This window comes from Chelonia mydas, chromosome 7 (genome assembly GCF_015237465.2).
Source record: "Chelonia mydas isolate rCheMyd1 chromosome 7, rCheMyd1.pri.v2, whole genome shotgun sequence".
Taxonomy (NCBI): Eukaryota; Metazoa; Chordata; order Testudines; family Cheloniidae; genus Chelonia; species Chelonia mydas.
Window position 1 is genome coordinate 74,331,612 of NC_057853.1, and position 24,668 is coordinate 74,356,279.

The window sequence follows — 24,668 nt, forward strand, 5'->3', positions numbered from 1 at the left end:
GCCTAACCAGCTCCCTTTGCAAGGTCTGTGCTGTGAGAATCCTATCCCAGCGAGAGCCAGGGCCACTTTGTGAAGCAGGAGGCTGAGATTTGCACTCTGTAGGTTTTCTTTCCCCATAGAAAAAATGGGAAGGGAGTGGATAGGAATATGGTAGAGGAGTAAGGTCCAAAAAAACCTTTCCATAGATGATTTGGGCCTCAACAGAAGATACGGAAATTAATATAATGGTTTTTGGTTTTTGTCTTGTAAAATAGTACTGTTACTCGTATAATGGTCTTATAAAAATTAGTGTGTATTTATTTCATGTGTAAAACATTTTTTCAAATGTGATCATCTGTTTTGAACATACCAGTTCACACTGAAGGAGTCATCTTATTAACTTTATCTTATGATTTTTAAAAATGTATTTAATTAGGAAACAGAATGTGGAAAGAACTAGCTTTCCTTAGAGATAATATCTATAAGCCATAGTGGAAAGGGCAGAAAAAATTTAAACCTAAGTGTTAAAAAGCAATGTTAATGTGGATAGTAACATATATTTTTTAAAAAAGAAAAGCTGCAAATCCATTGGAGAAGTGGATACAAAGTTGTTTCACTGTACAATAGAGTAGGTTCTAGGACAGGGGCGGGCAAACTTTTTGGCCTGGGTTTCCATTGGGTTTCCAAAATTGTATGGAGGGCTGGTTAGGGGAGGCTGTCTCTCTCCAAACAGCCAGGTGTGGCCCGGTCCCCAACCCCTATCCAACCCCCCCTGCTTCTTGCCCCCTGATGCCCCTCCCCGGGACTCCTGCCCCATCCAGCCACCCATTCTCCCTGTCCCCTGATAGCCTCTGGAACCCCTGCCCTTGACTGCCCCCCGCCACCCCATCCAACTCCCCCTCGCCTTCCTGACTGCCCTCCAGGACCTCTGCCCCCATTCAACCCCCCTGTTCCCCGCCCTCTGACTGCCCCGACCCCTATCCACACCCCTGCCCTCTATCCAACTCCTCCTGCCCCCTTACCTTGCTGCCTGGAGCACCAGTGGCTGACGGTGCTACAGCCGCGCTGCCCGGCTGGAGCCAGCCACGCCACCGCGCAGCACAGAGCACTGGGTCAGGTCAGGCTGAACTGCCCCCGGAGATCACGGCCCCGCTGCCCAGAGCATTGGGCGGTGGCCCAGTGAGCTGAGGTTGTGGGGGATGGGGGCTAGCCTCCTGGGCCAGGAACTCAGAGGCCAGGCAGGAAGGTCCCATGGGCCGTAGTTTGCCCACCTCTGTTCTAGGAGCTACCAGGATCTCTGAACCTGGTGCTGAAATTGTATTTTGGAGTATTGTACAACAGGTGTATCACAACATTTTTCCTCATACAGCAACAGTTCACTAGAGAGGGCACTCTTTTTTTCACAATAGTACAACTACATTGAAGACTGCCCTTTATTACACTTGATAGAAAAATAGTCTGTGTTTAATGCAAATTTAAAACAAGGAGGGATCTGACCGAAGCAAATGGGCCTCTTAAGTAAACTCTCCCTCGGAAGTTTTTGTACTCTTCCTTCCTTCCTTATCTGATATATTAAAAATTGGATACAAATTAACACCTACCTTTGGGTACCTACTCCCCTAAAATATGATGTCTGTATTGCCCAGGATTTGGGAGCATTCCTCTGCATACACTTCAGATAATGTGAAGCCTAACGATAAGGGAGTGTGCTACTAAGCAAATGTAGTATCAGAGAAACTTTCTTCATTTCTCTTTGCTGTGCTGTTACATAATTTTATAAATCCGTAATTGGGATGAACATTTTGTAATCTGAAAGTTTGTATTCAAGTTGTGTAAGCAACCTGTTTGATATCTCTTTGATTTTAATATAGAAGGTAAGTTAACTTTGTGACACATGATCAGTCCAATAATTGTTGATGATTCCAATTATTGCCCAGTATTTAATCAGTTTCCCTATCTAGTTTAGACTAATATAATCTCTTCTTAATCCCTGGTAATATAACTGAGCTCTGAATGAATGCTACAGTTTTGAGAAAATTTGACATAGCAAAGATTCTGGTTTTCTTTGTGTTGTGTGTGACTATCACACTATATTTCTCTTTGCCTATATACCCTGATCTTGTTAGTGGACATTTTTAAGGATTATGGTGATTGATGCCCTTAAAAATAAGTACTATATAAAACACCTGCTTTGGTTAATTTTATGATCTGCCTATTTTTATTCTTGCAACTCATGAGTCTAATATTTTTAATTAAAAGCCATGGATATAGGTTCACTTTCTTTGCTGCATTTCCCATTTTTTACTCTATTTTTAAATCAGAACTAACCAGTTTAAACAATGTAGTGAAACTTGGTTGTCTTTCATTATCATTTCCGTAAGTACTGCTATATCGTGCCCTGAAATATCACATTGTAACTACTCCCATAAAACAAATGGCAGATATCCCAAATTACATAGAAAAAAATTACCCCCCTTCACCATATTGACACTTTTTGCTTCAATAGTAGAATAAAGCCACTTTCATCAAGTCTCTTACATCAGTGCACTTTAAAATCCCTGGACTAAAAGTTCAGATTTTCAAAATGATAGTTTTTTATTTGTGGTGAGAAGTTTAGGGGAAAACATTCTCAATATTTGCTTTAAATTCAATTAGAAATAGTATAGAAGTGCTCATTCTGAAAATGTTACCCATTTTTAAATAATGGTTAACTTAAATACGTGGATGTGGGTGAGCCAGGCATCTGAAAACTGTCAGTTTAACATGCCATGGGCATTGTGTTTGTAGAATTTAAAATGGATAAGTAACTTATTTTAGTATGCACACAAGCCAAATGGTCTGATTGAAGAAAATCTGTGTATGGCTTCTACAATACTGAAGCAAACGCTTTGCCTCAAAAGTATTCAAAAAGCATTATTTTAAAGCTATGCTAATATTCATTCTTGTTCATATCAAAGGCCATATAGAGTAGCCTGTAGCTTATTTAAATATTGTCCTTCACATAGATTGAGATTTAAAAAAAAAAATCCTAGATATCGTAGAACCTCAGAGTTACAAACACCTCAGGAGTCGAGGTAGTTCATAACTCTGAAGTGTTTGTGACTCTGAACAAAATGTTATGGTTGTTCTTTCAAAAGTTTACAACGGTACATAGACTTAGTCCAGCTTTGAAACTATACAGAAACTATACAGAATTACTATACAGAAACAAAATGTTGCTTTTAACCATCTTAATTTAAATGAAACCAGCACAGAGTGAGTGTTCTTATCTTGTCAAATCTTAGTTTTTAAACTTTCCCTTTATTTTTTTGTAGTTTACATTTAACACAGTACTGTGTTGTACTTGCTTTTTTCTTTTTGGTTTCTGCTCCTGCCTGATTGTGTACTTCAATTCCAAATGAGCTGTGTGGTTGACCGGTCAGTTAGTAAATGTAGTGTTTGTAACTCTGAGCTTCTACTGTATTCGTGTAAAAATTCCTCACAAACCAGTAGTTTCATAGTTACATGCAGTTAAAGGCCAGAAGGGACCATTAGGTTATCTCGTCTGCCCTGTATATACAGGCCACTAAATTGCATCCTGATACCCTTATATTGAGCCCAAAGGCTTTAGTTAGACTAAAACATTGCAGCCCTCAGAAGACTGAATTCAGTGCCACAGGTTGAGGGCAAGGGAGACCAAGGTATATTAACTCCTTAAGCCCCTGCAGTGGCAAGGAATTGATTAGGGGAGATGTGCCCTGATTCCAGCCAGTGAACCACACACCTTGCTACAGAGGAATTCACAAAACCCCAAAGGCCCCTGCAATTCTGTCCTGGGGGGGAATTTCTTCTTGACCTAATTGGAGGTCAGTGTGACCCTGAGCACGTGAACAAGACACACCAACCAGGAATTAAGAAAGAGGATTCTCTGTAATACTGTGTCCAACTGTTGCCAGTCTGATGCTTCAGGGAAAGGGGTTGAGGGGAAAGCACTCTAGACAACATTAAGAAAATTGTACCTCAGGGCAAAAATTCCTTTCTGACTCCTGCAGGCTGAAGCCCTTAAGCATGAGATTTGATTATAGTCATTATCTTAATTCAGCGCTGCTACTGTTACGAACATGTTGAGGACAGTGCAGGCAATCTTGTTCTCCCTATGGCCCATGAAGGAAGGGAATGAACAGAGGGATTCATAGTTTGGTATGCGTCACAATTAAGTATAACTTGGGAAATAAGACCTCAACCCTGCAAGACATGCATTCAAACGGCCCTTGCACCTGAGTGAAACCCCATCTTCATTAGTGCCCTATATGTGATGCAGGGGTCTTCCTGCAGAGGCATTTGCAGAATTGGGAGCTAAATCTTTTCTCTTGTGTCTAAGGCTTTGTAGAGTGTCTCAAGAATTTTCATAGAACTTCAAGTGATACAGCAGCTTATTTGCTAATCCAATGGAGCCTGAATAAAGATTGGACAATATTTATCTAAGATGATTTCCTGGATTATGTTGGGGTATGTGGGGGGCATCTGGGAAAAGCTGGATCTTTGTCATAAAGTTAACTCTTTCTGTGGGTCATTGCTTTAAAAATTTTATCAGAGGATTATTGGATCCACACTTTTATATTTTATAGTGTAACACTTAACTTATGCTTTGTCACTCTGCCTTTTCACCATTTGGGAGATTGTATGTTTCTTCTACACAAAAGCATTAATTTGTAAATTTGGTTCAGCTTTGCAAAGTTTGGGGATGCTTTGGGACCACCTAGTATAACTGATGCTTAGAACTCTGCATTTTCTTTCCCTAGAGAGACAAAATAATACTTAAAATGTGGAGGCAAACACTTTATGCTGCAGATAAAACACCTCTAATATGGGTTTATAATGTAACTATAAAATGGTGATTTGATTATGGTGATTATACATGGCCACAATAAAATCACATTTCCTATATCAAATGGAGGTATTCAGCACTTTCACTGGTTAAAAATGGCTTTCTTCTGTTTTAGGAGTTGCAGATCATCTGTATTTCCTCTGGTGAGGGTCATGGAGAGATGGTGTGTGTAAAAGATAAAATAACAGAGCTTTTCTCTTTAGAATTAGCTTGTTTGTGATCTTTGCAGAATAAATATAACACACATTGCCCCCAAATGACTTGCTGAAATGTGTAGAATTATCACAGTAAAACTAAATGGGCATTTGGTTGCTTGTGAAAATAATCTTCCTTGTAAAGTTATTTAAAGCACCTTTTAAGCAAAGAAAAATATAAAACAATGATATTCATGTGGAGGGCTGTAAGAAGAGCTGTGCAAAACACTACTAAAGAAACTCAAGTCATATTAGGTTTGAGATGGGAGTTCACTTACTGACCCTAAAACTCAGGCCAGTTTTACAAAAAGAACACAGATTTGGGCTCAGTTCTGGACTGAGTTTTACTGGCTCCTCTGTAATTCTTACATTTATATTTCCCCACCAGATCTCAGAATCTTTGTTCTCATACCACTGATGTGGCTTCTCAAATACCAGGTCTCTTCAGGTGGCACTGAGTGGTTGTCCCTCCTTCCCATGTACTGTATTTAAAGTGGTTGCTGCCCTATCTCCAATGTAGGTAAAAAGGTTTTGGGGTGAGCTGAAGATCCTCTTCCCCTGATACTTTAGCAGTGAGGAGAGGACACTTCAGCAGTGAGGAGAGGACACTTCTGCTCCTATTACCCAGGCCTGACTATACTGATCGTATGTCCCATGACGATCTTGGTTTGTAGCTAGGGAACTCACATTCTTTGGAATGTCTGTCGTGTGCTTTTTAGGGTGGTGGATGATAGTGGGAACAGGAGGAGTTCTTTCTGCTTTACAATAGGACCAGGTTATGCCCCCTTGCAGATCCAAAGCATAAAACTTTCCTTCATTTTGGATGGAGCCTTAGCTATTACAGGTAGATATCTATCCTCAAAATTAAATATGTGGAGGGTAGGTTACTAAAGACCCCTTGAGAAAGGAAGGAAAATGTGGGCTTCTGTATTTTTGATGACTGACTAATTTGGAGGAAAAACCCTGAAGGAGGCTTGATAGTGTCTGGTTTGCTGATTTAAAGGCCCCAGGGCTCCGGCTGTAGCTGAGAGCCCCAGAGCCTTTGAATCACCCTCGGAGCTACCAGCTGCAGAGGCGGCTGGGAGCCTTGGGGCTCAGGGGCAATTTAAAGGACCCAGGGCTCCAGCCGCTGGTTTTAGATTTGGAATTGCCAGATACCCATTTTCCCCACCTCCAATCCATCCAAAATTCCTCTGAAAAATAATTTCTTACCTAGCACTGTGACTGTATTCAGCCTGCCCTACAGTCTCTCCATTGCCTCTTCTGTCTCTAGCATAAAAACTCAAGCTCCTGATTTTGTCCTTTAAAATTCGTCCACAACTTGACTCACTCCTGGCTCTCTGCCTTTGTCTCCTTTTATTCCCCTCTCTTCCCAAGATCTTTCTTCAAACCAATCTGTTTGCCCCTTCTGCATCCTTTCCTCACATTGGTCTAGTATTTCCTTCTTTATCTTTCACCATAACATCTCCCAATCCTCCTTACATCCTTTCTCAAAACCTACTACCTCTAATTTAGAAGATGGAAACCGAGGAGGGAGCCTAGCCTACAACATGGCCAGCTAACATGGCTTCAAGCATGTTTGCTTCCATCTTGCCAGGGCTTTTCAGTCATTCAGCGGTATTAAGCTGATGGCAGTAACGTGATAGACAAACAAGAAACCCTTTCACCCACGAAGACAAGACTTACCCATACCGCTCTGGATAGAAGGGTTTGGTGGTCTTCAAGGGTATGTCTATAAGGCAATTAGGCACCTGCAGCTGGCCTGTGCCAGCTGACTCAGGCTCATGGGGCTCAGGTAAGAGGCTGTTTAATTGAGGGGCAGATGTTTAGGTTTGAGCTGGAGCCTGGGCTCTAGGACCCTCCCCTCTCACAGGATTTTAGAGCTCTAGCCCAAGCCCGAATGTCTATGCTGCCATTAAACAGCCCCTGAGCCCTAGTCAGTTGGCATGGGCCTGCTGGGGGTTTTTAATTGCAGTGTAGACATATCTCAAAATAAAATACAGGTTAAATCAGTTCAGCTCATTTGGGCTAAACATTTTTATACAGCAGTGTAAAGACATAACATTGCAGCCAAGTCTTGAGGGCTTTAAGGGAAAATAATAGAATTATTTTTAATTATTGATTTTTAGAGATGTGAAATATGCAGATACCGTAGGAGCGGTACTGCAGTTACACACAGATATGTATAAAGAGAGAATACAAAAATGCATTGTATTCAAAAAGCATTTAATTTATATGTAGACCCATTTATTGGGATGTAAAGAAAACAAAAGGGTTCATTTTAACAGTAGAGAGGGGTAAATAAAAATGGTACAAGAATAAAGTAAGGTGGTTGATAGCTTACTATAAACATGAAAAGTTACTTTACAATCAAAAGCATATTGGCAAGTTGGCAAACAACTGAATATATAAATGTCCTTTCAAAATTGCCAATAGTTGCTAGGTGAACTAAACAAATATTTCTTTACTGAAATAACGTAACCTTTAGTAACCGCTTTCTTAGTTTAAATTTTATGATTCTGGCATGAAATCGGATCAGCTCTAGTGTTTGAACTAAATGTTTAATATATTGTTGGATAAAATAGTTTAATAAGCAGAATTTGTGTTCTGCTCCACAAAGTTCTATGCTACGTATTTTTATTTTGTCACTAATGGATTGTTAAAAACTGAAACACAACTAAAAGCAAAACCCAAATCCCTCGTCTTTAAAGGTGATTAAGACTAAGTGCTATAAAATCCACAGGCAGCTGAATGCCCTAACATTCTATTTAGATGCTACACCAAATTCTTAATTTGCATGATTTACCTTTTGATTCTTACTGTGACCTCCTGTCAACATTCTACAATAGACAGCCGGTGATATCAGAAGCATTGCCAATCAGTGCTGGTATGAAGGATCTGCCTGTGTGGAAACAGTTAAGTCAAATTTGGCTGATCTCTTAAGATAGTTTAATAGTGTGTAAACAATGTTAGGTGCACTCAGTATTGAATAAAATTTAATTGACTGTGAGGTTGGAGTGTTTGTAGTCATCATTTTAATCACTTGGGTATTTTTACCATTGATTTTAAATCAGGCTGAGGTTTTGTAAAATGACTTTTTGCAATGTGTGATATTGTAATTTTAGATTATAAATGGATAATGAACTAAATTATAAATGTTGCTTTTTTAAAATTGCCACTCCAGGTAAGGTGTCTTACTAGAATTTTACAAAACTGTTATAGACAAAAAAACAAACCAAAAAAAAAAAACAAACCCCACCACACAGCATTTCAGAAATAGGGTCTTTAATTTTCAAACAATTAAACAGGGATGCAACTTTACTCAGATGAATAGTCCTGTTGGGCTTAGAGTAATGCTTAAATTAATTGTGTGCATTTTTTGCAGCATAAGAGAAGCATGAGTATTTTTATTAAATATTTCTATGGTGTCATCTTTGTCATTTTGAAGCAAATTGCTTCAGTGTTAACAATGAAAAGTTATTTAAATTTTCAGTACTTTAATGGATTCATGTGAATTTTTTACGCACGTAGGTGAAAGTTTTGTTATGAGTTCCTAAGTCCATATTTAGGCACCTATGATTAATATTGTTAAAGTACCACAGTGATTTAGGGGCACAAGTCACATTGGCTTCAAACTACAAATTCTGATCAAGTATTGCTTGATGAAAGAATTTCAGCTTTCTTTTGTTTATTTCACTATGTTGGAAGGTAGTGTTGGTTGCCAGTGTATTGTGGGCTATTTTGTGGCTATACTACAATAAGGCCATGTCTACACTACAAAATTATGTCAAACTAACTTATGTCAGTGTGCAGCCATTGCAGTTATTAAATTGCTTGTGTGTACACATTTGGCTCCTTGTGTTGGCAGTGTGCATCCTAACTAGGAGTGCTTGAATTGATTGTATTGTCAGTGTGGGGCATTGTGGGACAACTCCTGAAAGCCACTAACAATTGACATAAGCAACATCATGTTGGTGCTGACATTGCGTCGACCTAATTTAATCAGCTGTGACTCTATGCCACTCGGGGGGGGGGGGGGGGGTGTTATTAAATATGCATAGCATGGCACTTACATTGGGGGGAGCCAAATTTAAGTGAAGACATTTCCGCAGCTAGGTCGAGACGATGGAGGTTGCATCGACTTAATCCTATAGTGTAGACCAGGCCTAAGGAAGTTAATGAGGACCTGATCTTACCTTTTTTACCCCAGATGAGCATTTGAAGTGTGAAACTTCGTGCTAATTGGCCATTCTACAGCCATCACAGACATTGAAATAGTATTATATCACAGATTTCTCACCTGAGCTGTGGTGGTTGCCAGGAACATCCACCCTGCATCCATTTCTATTGATGTTGCTTTAGAACCACAGGTTATGACCATCCCCACATGAGTGGCATAAAAACCAATCAGCAGGGATATGAAGTATTTTATATGCAGGTATTATATGTTCTGTTCCATTCTCCTCCTGTTCTTACAGTTAGAAAGTTTTTTCTAAGATTTAATCTAAATCTGCTATGCTGTAGTTCGAACCCATTGGCAAGAGAACAACTTTTCTCCATTTTTGATAGCAGCCTTTCAAGTATTTGAAGACTACTATCCTGTCTCCCCTTAATCTCCTCTTTTCCAAACTAAATATACCCAGTTCCTTCAGTCTTTGTTCCTATGGCTTGTGTTCCATCCCTTGGATCATTGTTGTCACTCATCTCTGGAGCCTTTCCAGTTCCTCTACATCCTTTGTATACATTGTTGATCAAAATTGGTCACTGTGCTCCAGAAGAGGCCTAACCAGCACCTACTAGGAATGCTTTGTTCATAACAAGTTTTAAATGTACCTTTTGAAAGGAAAAAGATATAACTAATGAATCTTTGGAGGTTTAACATGTCTGCAGGGAATTACAAATGTTAATAGTAAGAACCTTTGTTTTATTATACATATTGTGCCAAGCTATCTAAATAAAGCAGATTATTTGGTTGTATTTCTTCACCTGCAAATGTTAATATGCATCTGTTTGACAGTGTTTCAGACTTGCATACAAAGACCTAATGTTTAGGATAACAGTAAAATAACCCTTCCAGTAAAAGTATTTATTTATGAAAAAGCATAGTTGCCTAGTTTTTAAAGGCCATAAAGATGTCACTTATTTCTCTTTCCTATGCTGTTTTGCTGTTACTGGACTTTGGCTCTGCTGCTGATTTGCTATGTAATCTTATGCAAGTCTCTTAACTTCCTGTGTCTTAATAATTATATCAGTTGTACAAAGGGGTATGTTGGAATTATTGTGAAGCACTTGAATGAAAACTCTACGTAAATGGTGGTATTATGAGCAGATATGGACTTTATGAATGTAAAAATGGATTACCCTGAGAATAAATATTGACTATGCTAAAAAAAGTTAATATTTGTTTGAAAACACTACTGTTGGGAAGATACATGGGGGCCTCTTACCCACTTTGAAATGTCTCCCCTCTTCTTCCTCAAAACTGAAAAAGGCATTCTCTTTGGAGCCATGCTTCCATTGACCAGACCAGCAATTACATGGTGTGTAGATGGCCAGTGTCCTTCCAGGAAGGGCCGGACAAAATAATCTTGGTGGTCAGTTGAACATGTAGACAATAGATGTATGGCTACATGCCCTGCAGATGTTTTAATAAAAAAAAATCTTTCCATTGAGGCCATGAATTTCAACAGATTGATACATTTATATTTTTCTTTTAAAATAAAATCGTAAAGGGAAGATGAAGTTGAGGAATGGGGAAACCACTACAGTATTTATTTCAGAGCCACGGAGCAGATATCTGGGAATCAGAAAGCACAGACTTGGATATTCTATCATAGGCTCATCAGGGATGAAGTTAGCTGCTTCCACCCAGGTTGCAATATATGGTTAAAATTGTTTCAGATCTTAGTTAGGACAGAGAGAGTGACAGAAACAGTGATTCATTACACAACTGGCTTTGATCAGTCTTGACGCAGGATTTTTCTGTTTTATGTTGTTTGGCCTAATGATTTGAGGTTTTTTAAAAAAAACCCTTTATTATTGAATTTTCCATAGTTAAAATACATATAATTGAAAGCATGAGAACTTTAGAGAAGATACATTTTCTCTGAATCCTTAATATCAGGAAACGGTGCAAGCCTATACTTGACAAAGGAATATTGAGCAACACATAATCCTGAAAAAAGAAAAGGAGTACTTGTGGCACCTTAGAGACTAACCCCTTTTCTTTTTGCGAATACAGACTAACACAGCTGTTACTCTGAAACCTGACATAATCCTGAATCAGTGAACAAAGGATGAATGGAGATTAGGTTTAGCTACTGGAAACTCAGTAAAATACAGTTGGACTACTACACAAAACCCTATATTTTTTTCTCTTTCTGATTTGAACTTTTATACAGTTAATGTCCCAAGTAAGGGTATACCAAAATAAGTGATTGCCTTTCTTCAAACAACTGTGTATAGGATGTCTAGCTTGGTATGGTCTTACCTACCTAAACTTAAGAAACTGTGGGTTGTCCACCAAGAGTTCTAATAGGAATATTTTAGTGTCTAGTGATGATTCATGTTTAGTAATCTTATTGAGACCCTGAACTTGTGTCTAATATAATTTATATATGTAGTAGATGTATATAATCATCTATGCCCACTCCAAATGTGTGCGAGATTCTTTGTTGTTAAGCAGACATCCTCTCCTTTTTTCACTTTTTTGCATTTTCCTTTCTTTATAGAGATTTCTAAGGTGCTTAATCACCACTGTTTGAGGCAATGTTAAGATGACAGCAGTAATTCAGGGAGAGACCAGGTTATTTGAAAGGAAACAGTGGAAGTTGTATAGAAAATATTTAGCAAATCAAATACTTTAATTCCAGTGAAACTACAATGTACTATTCTGATGGCTTTGTAGATTTTTCAATTCTGTCTTTTGCTTGTTTAGTAATATATTTTATTTTACTGTGTTTTTCTATATACTAAAGGGTTTTTTTTTGTTTTATGGATAAGATTTTAAAAAGTATTTAGTGTTTGAGGACCACATTTCTTGGGCTCCCAACTTAATATCTTTAAGGGGTCTGAGTTTTAGGTGTCTCAAGATGACTAGTCACTTTTGTACATCTTGGCCTACAACTTTTTATTTCATCATTAAGTGCTGTCTAAATTTCTGCCAAGAATTTATTTAAATTTTCTTGAATTCTGCATATTGCAACGAAAATTATAGGGCTATTAAGTAAAACTTCTTCTATTCTTTCTCAAAGTACTAGACTCTGTTATTCATCTGAACAAATCTGTGTTTCTTTGTTTTCTGAGCAGAAGATTTAAAGGCTCATCAGATTACAGTTAAATTTTCTAGCTTTTTGTGATCAGTTCAGCTTTCTTAGCTTTCTTACTGATTCTGCTCACAGGAATGGAGTACAGTGTGGGAAATCCGCATGCTTGCAAAGAAATCAAGTGCTCTGTGATTATGGTTTGCACTGGTGTCAGTCAAGTTTAGGAACCAAATATCATAGTTTTTCTTCAATGAGAAATGCAGTGAGTTACTTTCAATATATTTTTGGACCATCAACCTTGAGTTTTCCTTTAAGTAGTGGATGCTTTGCAGTAGCAGTTGAGTAGAGTGGAGTCTTGCAATGGTGGATTCTGCTTGTCAGTGTCCTATAATTCCCAACCTTTAAAAGAGAAAATGATCCTGGGACAATTCTAAGGAAGCTGGGTCTCTGAGGCCTTCTTTGGGATGATGGGAAGGAAGAGGAAATCTTAGGGTTCAAATTTAGGAACATAGGAATTTCCATAACAGACCTGTGGTCCTTCTTATCCAGTAACCTGTCTTTGACAGTGGCCACCTCCTGGTACTCCAAAGGCAATGTGCAACAAACTCTGATGTGGGCAGTTATGGAATAACCTGCCCATAATGAAAATTTCTTTCTAACCCCATTCCAATGCTGTCTTATATTCTGACAGATATATGAGGGTTTATATCTCTTCCAAACTTCTAGGGTAGGGGTTTTTTTTTTTCTTCATTCCTACTACTGTAACTCTAGATGTTCTTTTTAGCCTCATAAATGCAAAATACTGTTTTGAATCCTGCTGAGTTCCCAGTCTCAGTGACATATTGTTGCAATAACTTCCAAGGGCTGTCTGCTGTGGCTTTTTTTGTTTTTGTGTTTTTTTTGAAAAACCCTTCTTTTATCAGTTTTAAATTTGTGGCCTTTCAATTTCATGAAATGTTCCCTTATTTCTTATGTTCACAGGAAGGATAAGATTTTGTCATGCAGATCACGGATTCTGTGACTTTCAGAAACCTCCATGGCACCCTGGGGTGGTGGGGGCCCCACAGCTCTCAGCTGCCAGGGTTGTTGTCACAGGATCCATGCTATCTCTGCTCCACTTGGTCCCTGGGAGTTAGCCCCCTTTGATGTGACAGCCCTCCCCGATGGTTGCTCTAGCTCTTTGGAGTTATGCCCTTTGGCCCCTCCACCTTCTGGGGCTGCACCTCTGAGCCTGCAGCATGCCTGTCTCTCTCCGTAAGCCCCCTCAGGGAGTCTACTTGCTCTGGACTCCCAGGGCCTCAACACCCAGAGGGAGCAATGAAACCCCTGACACTCAGCCAGTGTAAAATGTAAGGGCTTATTGTATGTTTGAACACAGCACAGGAAGTTCTCAGGGCCTCAAGCATAGAAAGTCTCAGAACCCTCCTTCTGGGTCTGTCCAGCATCCAGGTGGGCTCAGGCACCTCTTTGTCCTCAGTCCAGAGGCATCCTCCTTCCAGCCGACCAGGTTTTCTATTATCTGTTCCATCCCCTGGTGAAGCCCCATCCAATCAATCAATTCTTCAACTGACCTGAAGAAAACCACTTTCCCGGTTTATTTGGCATAATAATTGATCATCTGACAGGCAAGAAACCTAAGCAGAGCTGTAGCCGTGCAACCAAATTGCCTGCAGCCTGCACAATTACCCTGCTTGGGACCCAGACAGTTTTCCAATTTACATAATTCGGATAAGCAGGAATCCTTTTCCCCTACCCACACCTTTCCAAAACAATTCATCTTTGTAGTAAGTGGGTGAAACACCCATTGACCTCTCTAGAGTTGCACTTGCTTACACAAGTATTGAATTTGACCCTATATGTTTAGTAATTTAAATACTTGTGTAATTAAAATGCAAGTAAATACCCATATTATTTATTACTTGCCAGTGTTTGGCTGATCTGGTTAAATTAGAAATCTACTCCTGCCTCTCTCTTGCTTGTTTTCAGCGTAGTGTGCAGCTCTATATTGATCCCTGCCTAATAAAAGCCTTCCATTGCCACATCCATCAGCCTCTCCCGAGGACAGTCCTGCATCAGCATCAACTTCCTGGACACAACAATCAGCTTCAGCAGTGAAACCATACAGACAACTATATAGATAAAATCCACAGATCACCACACCTACATTCTCAGATCCAGTAACCACTCCAGACACACCAACAAATCTGTTGTCTACAGCCAGGCACTCAGATACCAACAGCGTATGCTCTCAGGAGAAAGCTTGGGATACACACCTTAACACATCTAAACCTGCTTTCACCAAACAAAGACACTCCACCAGAGTAGAAGATTGCATCGTGAAATGGGCCACCCAAATACCCTGAGAGAACCTACTTCAATACAGAAATAAAATCCCTCTGATTGCACCCCCATAGTTGTCACCTAGCCCCCCACTCTGGAACCCGTATGAGGTGTCATTAAACAATTACAACCATACTCGATGGGACCACATCATAAAATAAATCTTTTGCAACCCCCCTTTCTGGCCTTCAAACAACTCAACAGCTCATCATCAGAATAAGTTCCCTACAGACTGGGACTCACCAACTGAAATCGGCACCAGACCTGCCAGAACAACAGATGCAAAATCTGCAGACATATTTCCAGTGCTATGATGATCAATACCACCTGTGGCACAACTTTTCAAGATCCATGGGTGGTTGTTCTCATGCCTAAGTGCTCCAATAACAACTATGTGGGTGAAACCTGACAATCACTGTGCTCTCAAATGAACTCTCACAGAAAAATAAAACAAAAATACAATATCGCCCAGCGACAAACACTTTTTACAAAGTGGTCACTCCATATTTGACCTCTCAATCCTTATCCTCACAGGGAACCTGCACAACACCTTCCAAAGATGAGTCTGATACCTTAGATTCATAACTTTGCATAATAAACAGTAAAAATCATGGTCTTAATAAAGACACTGGATCTATGGTTTATTACAACAATCTATAACCTACTAACCCCTCTTTTTTTGGTCCTGTGACTGCAGAGGTGTTAACTGGCCACTTAACTTTGAATGATCCCTTAAAACGTGTTAAATATTTATGCTAAATAATCTGTTCCACCTTGTTTTAGCTGTGACTTTCCAAGACCCAGAAGAAAAACTGTGCCACTCAAAAGCTTGTCTCCTTCACTAGTAGAATCGGTCCAATAAAAGATATTACCTCAACCACCTTGTCTTTTGATTGCCCATGCGACTGAGCTTTTGTGGATTGCTTCTCAGTTTGTTTCAGAAAAAAAGTATCACTAGATGGCTAGCATTTTAGCTTCTAAAATATGAGACAACCATGAAACCAAAATAAAAGAATGTAATGTAAGAGGCAGAATCTCACTATGGCATAATTCTAGGATCAGTCTGAATTTAACTACTTTATGCTTGATAAATAGTAAATCTTCATCTTTCCTTTTTCTAAAATTCTGTAAGGCTCTTGCAGTTCTATTATAGAATTCAGTTAAAAGAAATTAAAGCAAATGAACATAAAATATGTAATGTTCATAATTTGTTTTTATGCAACCTCAGTTTCACTCTCCAGATTGTAAGAACTAAATTGTACTAAAGTAGGTGACTGTCTGGTATATGTGTTTTGAAGTTTACTTTTGATTACAGGATGATTACATCAAGAAATGTAATTTAAATTCTTTTAAAGCTGATTGTTAGGAGTAACCCACAGTCATTTCTGGAAAGAAACGAATGAAAACAGGAAGCTTTGTAGGTAGTAAAAATAGTTCACAAGACTAAAATAAATGTGAAACTGAACGAGTGTGTTGCTGCAAAAATGAAGAAAGAGATACAACTGTGCAATAAAGAAGCATGTTCCTTGGTGTGTAGTTGGGGCCTTGGGCTGCCCCCAGTAGTAGGGTGTGGTCTGAGGGTGTCCCTTCTGGTATCCGCTCCAGCTGTGACCAGGGTTGTTTCTCTCTCCTCCCTCCACCGGTTTTGTTCCGGTTTGCCCTGCCTCTCTGGCCGGTCTGGGACTGCTCGTATTGATCAGCATAAGAAGCAAGACTTTCTGCTGAGTCCATTTTTTTATCCCATAAACACTGTTCTATTTCTTCCCTGTACATATTCAGGAATTGCTCCTGAGCCATCAAATCACACATTCCCTCAAAGCTAGTTACACCCCTTCCTTTGACCCATTTATCTAACAGATCCTTCATCTGGTTTAGATAAGCCACATTACTTAGTCCAGGTCCTCTCTTAAGGGCTCTAAATTTTGCTCTGTAAGTTTCAGGTGAAGTTTCTGAAATTGCTTTAAAACCAAATCCTTGAATTTATTATAGTCAGAAGCCTCATCAATAGGCATCTTATTGAATATGTTCAGAGCTCTTCCAGTCAATTTTGCTACCAATGTGGTCATCTTGTGAGCTTCAGGAATTTTATGGAGTGTGCACAGTCTGTCAAAGGTGAGAAAATATTCAGCAATATCACTGGATTCATCATACTGTGGACATAGTCACTCCCATTTGTAGATTGTTGGGTAAGGATTGTTAGGGTTATCCGATATATTCTGCTGAGCCTTTGCTTTCTTCATCACCAGTGCATGCTTCCACTCTTTTTCCTTTGCCTCCATAGCTCTCCTGTGGGCAGCCTCTTTGGCTTTTTCTGCCTCTTTCGCTGCCTCCATTTCTTTGTCCTTTGCCTCCATAGCTCTCCTGTGGGCAGTCTGTTGGCTTTTTCTGCCTCTTTTGCTGCCTCCAGTCTGGTTAACTCCAGTTTGTGTTGTGCCTTGGTTCTGTCATCTTAGCCTCTCTGTTTTTAACTAACTTTACACCTGAGAATTAGAAAGAAAACCACAAAACAAACAAACAAAAAACCTGGCTTGTAAAATTTTGCTGTGCTGTAATCTGATACCTATGTTCTCTGATAGCTATTCTCAGCCTACAGAAAAATCCTTTTAAAAAACCTCTGTCTCCAGGCAAATAGACAGAAAAAGCCTCCAGCTGCTCTTAGCTTAAAAAAACAAACAAACAAAAACCTTTTCAGGTCTGTGAAAAACTTGTGAATTTCCCTGCAGGAGGTTAACTACCCTGTCTTTAGGTAGAGAAAACTCCAGCTCAAAAAAGAAAGATCCCTTTTGTTATGCCTGCTGCTCTGTCCCCCCTGGCAGAGACATAGAATTTACAAAACCTTTTAAAATCCTGCTGTGCTTCCAGTTCAAAATAAATCTCAAAATGATCTCAAAATGATCCCACCGCTCTGCCACCATGTCAAGGTTCCTTCCCCACTCTGAACTCTAGCGTACAGACGTGGGGACCTGCATGAAAGACCCCCTACGCTTTTTCCTACCGGCTTAAGTTAAAAACTTCCCCAAGGTACAAACTTTGCCTTGTCCTTGGACTCTATGCTGCCACCACCAAGCATGTTAAACAAAGAACAGGGAAAGAGCCCACTTGGAGACATCTTCCCCCCCAAACCCTACACCCCCTCTCTTGGGGAAGGCTTGATAAAAATCCTCACCAATTTGTACAGGTGAACACAGACCCAGACCCTTGGATCTTAAGGAGAATGAAAAATCAATCAGGTTCTTAAAAGAAGAATTTTAATTAAACAAAAGGTAAAAGAATCACCTCTGTAAAATCAGGATGGTAAATACCTTACAGGGTAATCAGATTCAAAACATAGAGGATCCCTCTAGGCAAAACCTTTAAGTTACAAAAAGACACAAAAACAGGAATATACATTCCATTCAGCACAGCCTATTTTACCAGCCATTAAACAAAAGAAAATCTAATTAATTTCTAGCTAGATTACTTACTAACCTTTTACAGGAGTTCTGAGCTGCATTCCTGATCTGTTCCCGGCAAAAGCATCACACAGACAGACAGACCCTTTGCTTCGCGCGCCCCCCCACCGCCAGCTTTGAAAGTATCTTTTCTCCTCATTGGTCATTTTGGTCAGGTGCCAGCGAGGTTATCTTAGCTTCTTAACCCTTTACAGGTGAAAGGGTTTTGCCTCTGGCCAGGAGGGATTTAAAGGTGGTTACCCTTCCCTTTATATTTATGACAGTCTGACATAAAGATATACAGGGATTTTTCTCCTGATATTGTCCCAAACACAGGATTCCAAATTTTTATTGAGAAGACAAGGGAATAGTGATGTGTAGCGTTTATTCCAATGAGTTTTTTTCTCCCACTGGCAGCCACTTGTATAGCTGATCTTTCTCTTTAGCATCCCACCCTCCTTGTTTTAGTGTCTTTTTAACTCTTTCCTCCCAGCTAATCATATATAGTGAAAACAAGAATAAACTTATCAAAGAGAGATTCAAGAGATAGTGAGTAATAGTATTGGAAACAAATGGTTACATTATATAATAAAATCATAACAGGCTTGCTAGAGACTAAACTAAAGAAGTTTCTCACCCAAAGCTGTTTCCAGTGTTTTCGACCAAGCCTGGTTGAGATCCCACTTTCATGAAGCAAATCCGATGTCCATTCACTTCCTAAGTGAGGGATGCCCATGTCGTCTTTGCCTCCCAAATATAATCGAAGAAATTTTTGAAGTGAACCTCTTCCCTCCCCCCCCCCATGTTTTTCTTCTTGTTAAATTCTTTCTGAACTATTTTTTTGTAATCTTTCATTTGCTTTCAGTTCAGACCATTGATAGAACCATTGTGAATGAGAACACTCAATTTACATGTAAACAAATAGATGGATAAACATCCTGTGTCTGACAGAAAACCTGTTTTTGCTGGTGACCAACCTCCTGATACAGATTTTAAAAGCATATACTGACTCCTTACATACATTTCACAGTGATATTGGATGACCGATGTGATGCCAGCTTTTGTTTGAGACTTCACATAACATTCTTAGGTGAACCAGAATGTACATACCAGATTAAGGAAATTCCTATAACCACTCTACACCCCCTTGCCAGTTGGCATTATGAGGTTCTTGCATCACAGTGGTCATGGGCTCCAGTTTTCTGAAATAACCCACCTAAGGGACTGAAAAATGAATTTGTTAAGAAACTTTTCTGATTTTTTTTGTTGTGATGAGTAAAGTTCTCCTTCCTCCTTGCCCCCCAGAAGCACAGGGCTTGGCCATCACTGTCTGTATGGAGGCCTTTTGTCTCTACATTGACTCCGAGTTAAGCGGCTTTAACACTGTCTGCAGTGGAGCTGTGCTGTCAGAGGCTCCCATGATGGTCGCTCTCTGCAGAGCCCTCCATTGCTAGACAGGGACACTGAACAGAACTCATGTAAGTTAGTGCTGATTTGCCTTTGAAGAGAAGGTGGCAGAATGTGGTTGGCCTTTCTAGGCTCTCTTCGGCTTCAGATCCCGAATTTTATCGTCTCTCTAGAGAATGGCTTCCACTAAATCGGGAGGGACTGGAAGAGCATAGCACAGTATCATTGTTTCCCCTTCTGTACTTGAGTAGACTTGCCTATGTTTTTAAACGGTCTGCTAGTTCATTTTTTTTAAACTTGTACGTTCTTTGGTAGTTCCAAAAGTGATGACCACTTCAAATAATGAGTGAGATTTCAAACAACTGAAATTTCAAACGGCTATGTGCTCCAGTCTTTGTGGAGTGAAATGCATACACATGAAGTCAATGTGAGTGAGAGTTTTGGTTGATCTATAACTCAGATTTTTTACCAGTGGATTTCTTAACATCTGGACTGGAGTCTGCTCAGAAATATGTATATATTCCTGATAGAATTTCACTCTGTTGGAAATGTCGTCCTCCAGCTGAATTTTATTATCCCATAGTTGCTGAAACACATACAAAGGGTAGTACAGTGAGTCCTGGCTAACATCTTCACTTTTTCCACATGGTGTGCTAATCTAGAAATTGTGACTGTAGAGGAATTCTATTATTGATTTGGGCAGCAGAGAGTATACACTTAGGAATTCTTAAATTAGTGTGTCTGTCCTGGACGTGACTACTATTCGGAACCAATGAATGTTGGAATGTTTTCTGGTTCTCTTAATATATTAGTTTTCCTTTTTGCAGTGGTCTGGTTATTTATTTTGGGAATTTAATTTATATATATATATATATATATATATATAGAAAAATATATATATATATATATATATATATATATATATATTCATTGTGGACAGTGCCAAGATTGATTCAGTTGTACTGTTTGGCATTTTTTTTCCAATTGCTGATTTGAATTTTTTCTTGTCAAAACATCTTGCTCAATAAATAAGTACTTTAAAAAATTCTTTTTGTATAAAAAAGTATTCAAACCACTTACTGTAAAGTTGCATTGTTTGAGTTATAAAAATATTGCTATTAGTATAATTAAAAGGAAGCCATTAAAACCATATGAAATATTACATATTAAATAGTAAGGCATGAGAGCACAATAGCAAATCACTTACTGAACAATACATAGCCTAATCCTCTACTGGAGTAAATTGATGTTGTTCCTTTGAAGTGCGTGCAGTCACATCAGATGTGCACGATAACTTGTATTTTTCTGTTAGTGTTCAGAGTGTGAACATTTTATAGGCAAGTTGCATGCCACATCAGCTGACTTCAGAAAAATAGGAATTCTAGCACTTTAAAAGGATGCATGAGCTACTAAATCCAATACGCAAAAGATTTTTTTGGACTATAAACTGTTCTAGGGATAAAATTTCTTCTTCAAATTTAAAATAGCTAATGAATAGTGCAACATAAACTTAGGCAGTATATTCTGAATGCAAGCAGAAGTAATTTAGTCTTTAAGCATTCAAAATGAGCCTGTTAAAATGTAAAAATATTTTTATACTTGAATGAAGAAAATAGATTTTTTTCATATAGTTTTAAAGCCAAGAAATTGTCACTATGGGCCTGATCAAACTCCCACTGAAGTCAGTGGGGTCATTCTTTTGACTCCAATGGCAGCTGGATGAGGCCACTGAAGTGTGACTTCCTTGATTCCTACTTCCAACCTTTTAGGCTGTCTTGAATCATGAGACATCCACCTCCTGTCCTCACAAACACATAAACCCTCCTCAAAAACCCCTTATCATTAACTATACTTTTCAAATGTATTTACTAGGGCATGTGTAAAAAAGATGAATATGATCTAACCAAAAAAGGAACACTAGAAGATACATACAGAATGATGGGGGGAAAGTTGCATTTTAAATTAACTTTATTTTTTTTTCTTCTTTTAACAGATTATGGAAGAAACAAACACACAGATTGCTTGGCCATCCAAGCTGAAGATTGGCGCAAAGTCAAAAAAAGGTATATTTGCTTGTTTTACTTTCATATTTTAAAAAGATTGAAATTTTTTTTGTGAAAGACAACACTGAAGTGACAGCATTTAATTTAATGACAGATGAGGTGATTTCTTATAATATTAGACCCTAAAGCTTTGTTTAATCTTCTTTTATTTTTCTTGGATAAGTGTTGATTCTCTACTCATTTGAATTGTCTTGTAAGCTTTAGAAGTTTAGCTGACATTGTGTAGCAATCTATTTTAAATTACAAAGTCTAGAACTCTAAATGTGTTCAAAGCTTTTGACTGGCTGTCAATGTAATCATGGCTATGTCTACAAAATTTAGACAAAATTGTAAAGTCCAAATTAATACAGTATAAGCAGTGTGACTGTTTTTTTTATGGAACTGGACACTGATTGTGTTTAAGATCAATAGTTCAAGGAATCAAACTGTTGTCGGAATGATGAGTGTGTGTGTCACCTGATTTCTTATTGAAGCAATACTTGAATTAAAACTCTTTCACAGTGCTGAGGGTATTTTGGTTGACGGTGGTGCACAGATGAAGGTAAACGTGAGAAAGCCAAGATGGATTGTCCGTAAATCTATTTGAAATGTAAAGGAAATATTTGTCAAAAGGGAAGAATATTGATAGATGGACTTTTTCAGTGTTGCAAACAATTAGTTAAACATAAAATAACCACAAAAAGCAGTTGATGGTGTCAAAGTAGAAGATATCAGAAAATGGAGTTAGGCACTCACACTTGCAAACTTCTTAAAATCTCTGATACATGGTAGACTCTTAAACTTTCATTTCATAAACCAAAATGGTCATATTACCTTAACCTTTTAAACAGGGAAGAACTCATGAGAGGACGAAAAGGTCTGTTCATAATTGTGCAGGCTCTATTTTTTTACGAGCCAGAGAGACCCAGCCTAAGAGAGTTTTTCCCCTTTCCCCATATGCTGCATGGAGACAGAAAGCACATCTATGTGTTTAGAAATGCATACTGCTTGAGGAAAGAATAGCTAGATAGAAAGCATAAGGGAGAAATTTATTTAGTGGTAGTCAGACAGGTGAGGATCACATAGGTAGGAAAGGAATGCTTACAATCAGTGGTAAAAAGCAAAGTCTCCATGAAGACCTGTTCTCCACCTGGATCCTGCTATAGCCTGAGCTGTAAATAAGAAGGGGGAGAGGGAGTTCTTATAACAGAATTAAAAAAAAAAAAAGTAAAGGGAAAGCAGTACATGTAATACTGTTTGGATTTTAATAAAATATTTGATATTGGGTCATATCTTATGAAGTGTTTCATGCAAAATTAATTCATATCTGCTTGATAGCCACACCGTTATGTGGAAATCTGGCTGAAAGCCATGAACAAAGGATAGAGCAATAGCAGTGTATTGAGTTCTGGGTTGTGTTTGGGGTTGTCATGGTTACCAAGCTAACTGCACTGCTGTCCCTTCTTGGGGTGGAGCCCTACAGGTATTATGTATCAGGCCCTTTACCTGTCTGGGTGGAATTCTGCAATTCACCCATTTTCAAACTAGGACCTGGGTACAGTCTCCTGGCTACCAACTGTGACAATTCCATAAGTGTAACGGGATAGACCCTGCAAGCGTTTCTCTTCAGGAGCCTGTAATAGCATACATTTGCAGTGAGACGCAAACAGTTTCTTCAAAACAAAGCCTGATTTATTTTGCCCAACAGGTAGGTTCACAGTGCTTTGAGGAGTTGATTCTAAAATAAGCACACATGCATCCTTACCTAAGCGTAACCTCTCCATCCACAGACATCTCAGGCATATCAGGCTTATTCTCCATCTCTGAGTTGGGAGGAACATCCTAAGATGCTTCCGCCTTGTCCCTAATCTCTGAATGTTTGACTCTCAGCCTTTTCACTCTCGCCTCCTGGCCAGGAACTCTCAGCTTACCCCAAATTCTCCTTTTTCTAAGGTCTGTGAGCTTTTTGAGTTCTTTTTCATCCCAGGCTTAGTAAAGAGCAAAACGTCCTTGCTGCCTTGATGGGAGCCAGGTAGGTATATTCTCTCACCAGTTGATGGTCCAGTTATCTTAACTCCTTTGAAGCTGGGTACCTGAGAGGCTGTCATATCTGTGTCATTGCGCCTTTCCTGCATGGCTGCTCAACAACCCCTTTACAGCTTTGATTTAGCTCTCTTCATTCATATAGGGTAATATCACACAATCGAACAGGGAAACAGTCACAGATAATAGCCATACGAAATAATAACATGGGGAACAGTGCTAAGTGTAGGTGACTTGAACATCTTGATTAATGAACTAGGAGAAGAAATAAAATGTAAATTAATGAAGTTTGCTTATGACATTAAATTAGAAATAAGGGTGAATGCCATTGAGAGAAGAGAAATACAAAGGGTCATAGAGATTAGAAACATGAGCAGAAAATAACAATGAAATCTAGCTTGGAAAAATGCAAACTAATACAACTGAGGAAATATAGTCCAAAGCATGCACACATAATGAGAATGAGAAACTTGGAAAATCTTAATGCCAAAAGAAACGTGGGGTGGTGGTAGATTGCAAATGAGACATTTTTGCAATGTGATACACCATTAAAAATGGTTAGTGTGGGTTTTGGGCTACAGGTTGTGAGCAGCATCAGGGCTAAAGACTTGTATCCTCTGATCAGTCATTGTATACGTGGGAGGTTGTGTACATACACACAAGATAGTACATTACAACAATATGTAGGGAGAGAGCCTATCCCTTGTGTTCCTAAATTTTAAATAGGATGGACCACATTTTAATAGTCCACACTGTTTCCCATCCCATTTACATTTGAATAAATTGCCCATTTGCAGCCACAGCAATTGTTTATGCGGAAAATAATACTGGCAAAGTGTTTGATGTATCTTGACTTCATTTCATAAAATTTAGCAGCTGCAACAGAGAAGGAGAGTCAGCACAGTGTAACCAGCCAACTGTCTGTGAACGGAGTCAATGTTCTGAGACCTGACTGTAGCCCATCTTCTTGACTGGGAAATGAGTACCTAATTAGCAGTCACTTTGTTGGGGAGGAACAGAAGTAAGGCTTATAGAAAAGAATTGTTGATCCACAGACTGACAGGCAGAAAACTTTTAGTACTTTGAATGGAGATAAATGT

At 38.9% G+C, this 24,668-nt stretch overlaps 1 protein-coding gene across 1 annotated transcript in view; it reads left to right on the forward strand.

The window, feature by feature from the left end:
• The window catches only part of BICC1 (BicC family RNA binding protein 1), a 226,618-nt gene that overhangs the window by 100,159 nt on the left and 101,791 nt on the right, over nucleotides 1-24,668 (forward strand). The window contains exon 3 of the mRNA XM_037904912.2: nucleotides 21,477-21,546. Within this exon, the coding sequence (XP_037760840.1) occupies nucleotides 21,477-21,546 (70 nt within the window). The remainder of the gene's footprint in view (nucleotides 1-21,476; nucleotides 21,547-24,668) is intronic.